The sequence below is a fragment of the Salvelinus fontinalis genome, chromosome 5, assembly GCF_029448725.1.
Source record: "Salvelinus fontinalis isolate EN_2023a chromosome 5, ASM2944872v1, whole genome shotgun sequence".
Taxonomy (NCBI): domain Eukaryota; kingdom Metazoa; phylum Chordata; class Actinopteri; order Salmoniformes; family Salmonidae; genus Salvelinus; species Salvelinus fontinalis.
Window position 1 is genome coordinate 29,290,164 of NC_074669.1, and position 6,623 is coordinate 29,296,786.

Here is a 6,623-nt window from a genome sequence, read left to right on the forward strand (position 1 = left end):
CAGTCACAGAGTAATGTCATTTGTGTTGTAGGATGGTTTATTACAACCCCACAAAGAAAAATCACATAGTGATACAAATTTTTGATCACGTACTCTTTCTTGTTTGAGCCATTTTATCAGCTGGCGTTGTCGTTGTTCGTTTTGTACAGTAGAGGGCAATGCAGAATTTTCCCTTCTCTTCAGCTACATCCGGCGATGCGCTTTTTACGGAACATGCGCAATGCAAACTTTCTTTTTCTAGTGCAGCGGAGTGAAATCCCCGGTCTTTGACTCCAGGCTCCTGGCTAAGGAGACAGAAAAGGCTGCAAAATGGTTAGTAAATTGCCGAAATACATTCCTAGATATATGTGTTAGACATCAACGCGTGTTGTCTGCAATCACACGTTTTTATGTTTTTGAAACTCCTTGGATGAAGATAGATTCCGTCCGGCTGCCCGGCTACTGTTCACCGGGGTCTATCAAACGTGGCCTAATGGCCGCCTTCACGAATTAATGTTTCCTGTAGCGCTGTAGAGATATTCCTAACTGTGTTGCGTTGCCTGATGAGTGGATGTTGTCTATCATGTCCCGTGACGTAAATCGCTATTAAACATGTTTGCAGTGTTGCCTAACACTAAAAGTAACAAAGCTACGGCTGGCTAACACTGTTAGGCTAGGTAGCTGTTACTATCAGCGATGACAGGCCCAATAGTCAGTGCAAAATAATGTCTGATAGCTTTGGCCACATAAAATATACTTCTAAGTGCAGCATGTGTAATGTTAGGGATACGTTTTGTGTGTTGACAAGTAGCTGGCTAGTTGTACTGACACACGCAAACTACCTGGGTCGGCAGGTAGGCTAGAACCTTGGGCCAGTAACCGGAAGGTTGCTGGCTTGAATCCTCGAGCTGACAAGGTAAAAACTTGTCGTTCTTCCCCTGAACAAGGCAGTTAACCCACTCTTCCCCGGTAGGCCGTCATTGTAAATAAGTTTGTGTTCTGAACTTACTTAACTTACATACCACCCTGCATACCACTGCTGGCTTGCTTCTGAAGCTAAGCAGGGTTGGTCCTGGTCAGTCCCTGGATGGGAGACCAGATGCTGCTGGAAGTGGTGTTGGAGGGCCAGTAGGAGGCACTCTTTCCTCTGGTCTAAAAAATATCCCAATGCCCCAGGGCAGTGATTGGGGACACTGTCCTGTATAGGGTGCCGTCTTTCGGATGGGACGTTAAACGGGTGTCCTGACTCTCTGAGGTCATTAAAGATCCCATGGCACTTATCGTAAGAGTAGGGGTGTTAACCCCGGTGTCCTGGCTAAATTCCCAATCTGGCCCTCAAACCATCATGGTCACCTAATAATCCCCAGTTTACAATTGGCTCATTCATCCCCCTCCTCTCCCCTGTAACTATTCCCCAGGTCGTTGCTGCAAATGAGAACGTGTTCTCAGTCAACTTACCTGGTAAAATAACGGTAAAATAAAAGAAAATAAACTAGTTAAATAAAATGTTTACTTTCTTCTCTCATAGGGTTTTGTTAAAGTGGTGAAGAATAAGTCCTACTTCAAGAGGTACCAGGTCAAATTCAGGAGGAGGAGAGGTAAGACAGGTTTTAGGACTTAAGGTTCAAGTAGAAAGAGTCTAAACTTGTAAATGCCATGGGTGTCTTGATCTTTAATTTCACACTAAAGACTCTATTCATTCCACTGATGCACCTCCACCTGACTGACTTGGGTATCATTGTTGTGCTTAGAGGGAAAGACCGACTACTTTGCCCGTAAGCGCCTGGTCATCCAAGATAAGAACAAGTACAACACACCCAAGTACAGGATGATCGTCCGCTTCTCCAACCGGGATATCGTCTGCCAGGTAAGATAGGATTCACATGAGAAAATATAGCTGGAATTACCACAATGGACAACTTTTGGCCACATACTCATTCTCCAATCCCAGATACGTAGCTAATCATTTAGCAGAAGCTTTTAGCCAAAACATTTTTATTGACAGTTAATCATGTGGGCCATGTTAGTCAAACCCACAACTCTGTTGCCACCTGAGCACCATGCTTTAGTCCAGTTGGAACGGCATTCTCACCTTCAGCTATATTGTCCCTATCATTCCCACATGACCCATGTGGTAACAATGATCAAGGAGGTAATGGGGAATGTCCCATGCCATGAGGGATTGACTGATGGGCAATGTGATTATGCCTATATTGTCATGTTTCTTGCTTGTGTATTTGCTCTAGATTGCCTATGCCAAGATTGAGGGGGACATGATTGTGTGCGCCGCCTACTCTCACGAGCTGCCCAAGTACGGGATCCCCGTGGGACTAACTAACTACGCAGCAGCCTACTGCACTGGTCTGCTGGTGGCCCGCAGGGTAAGATTACCTCTCGTACACCCCCACTTTGACCTGATGGCGGCTGTTTTAGTTTTCAGTACTGGGTCTTATTAGCTAATGGGTATTCTATGTTTCTACCCTATTAGAGTTTGAGAAAATCCATAATTTCTCTGAGTACCGTTTCCTCAAACCTCATTTAGTCTTCAATGCCTTGAAGTATGATGGATGCTGTATGGACAGTTGGTGCTCAAATTGCTAAGCTATTGACAGAACTGAGTCGTGTTCTCGATTGCACAAAATTGTGTATTAGAGATTACATGATTTTGTGTTCTACATGAGAGAAAGAAGCATGTCTGTTCTATATCTGAATTATCAAACAATCCTTTTGAAAGGTGACACTGCCCTTCTATTTTCTCACTGTAAAGAATTGGCAGTTGGTCAGCCAAAAAGCTGCCTGGCAGTTTGTTCCGCTTGTTTAATGTGTTTCAGAATCAGCTTTTGTATTTACTTCGTGGTTTGTCAGTGCAGCAGATTTGAAATTGACTTTTGGCTGCAGCATGAGTGGGTGCCTTGCCGCTTTAGCCACCTGTGGCAGAGTTTTCGCTCAGCAAGAAAGAAACAATGTAGTCCGCTTATTTTGATAATACAACAGATTTCTCTAGTCCCTTTCGTCTTTCCACTCCAGCTGCTGAACAAGTTTGGCCTGGACAAGGTGTACGAGGGCCAGGTGGAGGTGACTGGAGATGAGTTCAACGTAGAGAGTGTTGATGGTCAGCCAGGTGCATTCACCTGCTACCTAGACGCAGGACTCGCCAGAACCAGCACTGGCAATAAGGTGTTCGGGGCCCTGAAAGGGGCTGTGGATGGAGGCCTGTCCATCCCTCACAGGTAATTGCACTTTTCTGTGCGTTAGGAACACATTGCTGTAGCCAGGAGTAAAAGTGCCGTCCATAATTTTATTCATTGTGATTTTAAAAGGCAAAACTGATCATAGATAAGTATTCTTACTCTTGATGCATACTGCCACAGGTCCCAGTCTGGTTTGTGCCATTTTTCTGTACATCACAAACAGATCTGTGACCAGGCTAGTATTTCGGGAAGTTATCAGGATCGATATTTTGTTTGATACACTCAAGACTGAGCAAATTGTAGTTCCTTCATTTGCCCAGGTTGATGTAAAATGTCCTGTTTCAAGACGTTGCTCAGAGCAATATGATTCATTGGTTTACCATCCAAATATGTTATATGCATAGAGATCAAGGGCTCTAGTGTTTGTATTAGCATGGGTAGTGCCATTGAGGGCTTTTGAAGTAGTCAACTGGGTGGGACTTCCAATGGGTTAAGGAAGGATCACATAATTCCATCACCAGGAGGGATCAGTGAGGGAGTTCTATAACTGCAGGTGACAGTAAATTGACAACCTTAGCTTTTTACCTGTTCAAACAACACATTCTAGGTGGCAGTGTGCACCCTTTCGGTTAATTTGCCAACTCAGTAAATGGAAAATTGACTACCTCAAAATGGAGATGCCCATGCATTTACGCCGTAATGGGAAAGATGCAATCGTGCCGTTGTCTAAGTGTGTGGTTATTTCCTTGGAATTCTGCAAGAAGTCGTTTTTATATGGCTTTAGTGGAACTATTTGGCCTTGGTGCCTATAATCTTCAGGAAAAGCGCTATTGATAGTATTAAATGAGCCTGGTTGTTCAGTAGCCTCTTTCAGTCTGATATTGTCGTTTGTCCCCCCCAGCACTAAGCGCTTCCCTGGGTATGACGCTGAGAGCAAAGAGTTCAATGCAGAGGTCCACCGCAAGCACATCATGGGCGTCAATGTGTCGGAGTATATGAGCTACCTGATGGAAGAGGATGAGGATGCATACAAGAAGCAGTTCTCCCGCTTCATCAAGAATGGCGTTTTCCCCGACAAGGTAAGTTCACCCTGAACCCAGTGTGATGTTGTATGGGAAGATTCCTGCCAATACCTGGCTCTATTAGTTCCCTTACACCGGTGTTTCTTAACTCCAGTACCCCCGACAGCACACATTTTGTTTTAGCAATCGGACAAACTCCTGATTCAACTGAAGGCTTTATGATTAAACAACAAGCACAGCTGATTCAACTTGTCTGGGGCTACAACAGGAATGTGTGCTGTTAGCGGTACTCAAGGACTGGAGTTGGGAAACTGCTTCACATCACTGCTGGTTTTCACTGAACCTGAGTGGGTAGCAACTACTGTTCTGTTATTGTTAGGCCTCATGCTTGTAAGCATATTGGGGGGGTCATATCAGCTTCTCCACAAATAAATTCTGAAGGGAATGTTATGCTGAATCCCAAACCAGTCCCTTCCCCTCGGCTCTCCATTTACGGGGGGGGGGGGGGGGGGGGGGGGCTCTGTCATATACAAAAGTGTCCCAAAGCAGGGGGAGTGATAATTGTAGGGGCCAACATGAGCCTCCAATCGTGGCTTCAACCAAGCCAGCAAGGCTGCCGGGTCGAGCGCAAAGTGCTATGCCAACACTCACTGAGATGTTTGGAGTTTGTGAAAGAATGAGGTGTGCCTAATTATAGGCTACGTGCATGTTTGGCCTTTTTTGAGGCTATCAAATGAAGTGCCTCCCAAATAAAATGTTTATCTGTTAAGAGTATTATATCTTGTAAATAACAGGAGAAATGTGTTAATTTGAATTGAATGCTTGTTTTATTATTTAAATGTGGAACATAAATTGCATCATTTAAGTCAGGTGTGTCCTGAAGTAATTTAATCCTCATCGCGTTGGAAGTTGGCGTTGTCAGCCACATGTGACAACTGAGTGCACCAACAGCGAGTTGGTAGCGGTGAGGCCCTGGTTTGGGATTCAGCTTTTACTTAAACTGTCACCATTTTGCTCCCAACAATCCACTGCTCTTTGATCTACAGAAGTGGCTAGGGGTCGATTTGGATTTCAGCGTAGGAACTGTGTGCTGCTTGATGATGAAACATTTGATGCTGAGCAAATTGTAGTTGGTCCTTCATTTGCCCAGGTTGATGTAATCAACGTTTCAAGACGGGGCTGAGAGCAGCACAGTAGTTTGTCATACATGAATGAAAATACAAAATGTCATCAACTCGTTCCTATCAATTGGGTGTGTAAATAATTAAACAATAAGGGTAGAGTAGAAACTATACTGAATCAAGCTTGCATGTTTCAGTATTAAAAAGGGTGAAGTACATTTTTGGCTATCCAGTAGAGGAGCCTTTACGGTTGTGTGTATTTGATTGCTGGAATTGGCCTTTACCCACATTTTACTAATTTGTTTGCCACCCTTGTCCTGCAGGTTGAGGAAATGTACAGAAAGGCCCACTCTGGCATTCGTGAGAACCCAGTCCATGAAAAGAAACCTAAGAAAGAAGTCAAGAAGAAGAGGTGAGTTGATGAGCAGTTTTGGCTATTTTCTATTGGAAATGCAGTGCTACTGCATTGTTGCTATTCATATTATAAATCTATAACCTGATAGTAAACTTCCCTAGATGATCATGACCCGAATTGGTGTCAATTCTATTTAATTCTGGAAGTAAACAGAAATTCCGTTTCCAATCTACCTTTGACATTCTGTTTACTTACTGAATGGAAATCAAATTATACCCCCCCCCCCCCCCAGTCATTTTTCCTTTGGTATTTTAAAGCAGTTTACTGATGTGACAGCCATCCCCATCATATTTCCTGACCCTGTAAAAATTGAATTGTGAACATGTAATTCTGAAATCCATCCTCCCTGTTTGGTCACCAGGTGGAACCGTGCCAAGCTCTCTCTGGCCCAGAGGAAAGACCGCGTTGCCCAGAAGAAGGCCAGCTTCCTCCGGGCTCAGGAACAGGAGGCTGCCGACAGCTAAACTCTCTGGTCCTAATGATGGAGCAACAATGCTTTGTTATAATAAATATATTGGAAAAGAATACAGCCTAGCCTCTATGTTATTTGTCCATGCATGTTATTTGTGCATGTTTATAGACGCTTCGATGAAAGTATAAAAATGACTGTTTCAAGTTACCCATACTGTTTAAGTGGTTGATTGTATAGAAAATATATCACGGTTCTCTAGCTTTTTTTTTTTTAGGCCGTCGACCCCCTTTGTGATAGAAAATTCATTAGGGATCCCTTCAATCAGAATGTGGATGGCCGAACGAACCAAGTCTAGGGCCCTGCGAAGGAACATTTTAAAGGCACATCTCTTGGCACCAGAGAAAATGTTGCTGCTTTAAAGCAAATAAACTGCAATTCTATACTTTTTGTCATTGGGCAGAGTTTTTTTTGCTGCTGCTTTTA

At 43.7% G+C, this 6,623-nt stretch overlaps 1 protein-coding gene across 1 annotated transcript; it reads left to right on the forward strand.

The window, feature by feature from the left end:
* Positions 1 to 204: 204 nt before the first annotated feature.
* LOC129855448 (60S ribosomal protein L5) lies at positions 205 to 6,253 on the forward strand. The gene is made up of 8 exons (XM_055923116.1): positions 205 to 312; positions 1,508 to 1,577; positions 1,731 to 1,846; positions 2,226 to 2,360; positions 3,007 to 3,209; positions 4,072 to 4,249; positions 5,637 to 5,725; positions 6,090 to 6,253. Exons 1-8 carry the CDS (start codon positions 310 to 312, stop codon positions 6,190 to 6,192), a joined length of 897 nt encoding a protein of 298 aa, XP_055779091.1. The 5' UTR covers positions 205 to 309; the 3' UTR covers positions 6,193 to 6,253.
* The last annotated feature ends 370 nt before the right edge of the window (positions 6,254 to 6,623 follow it).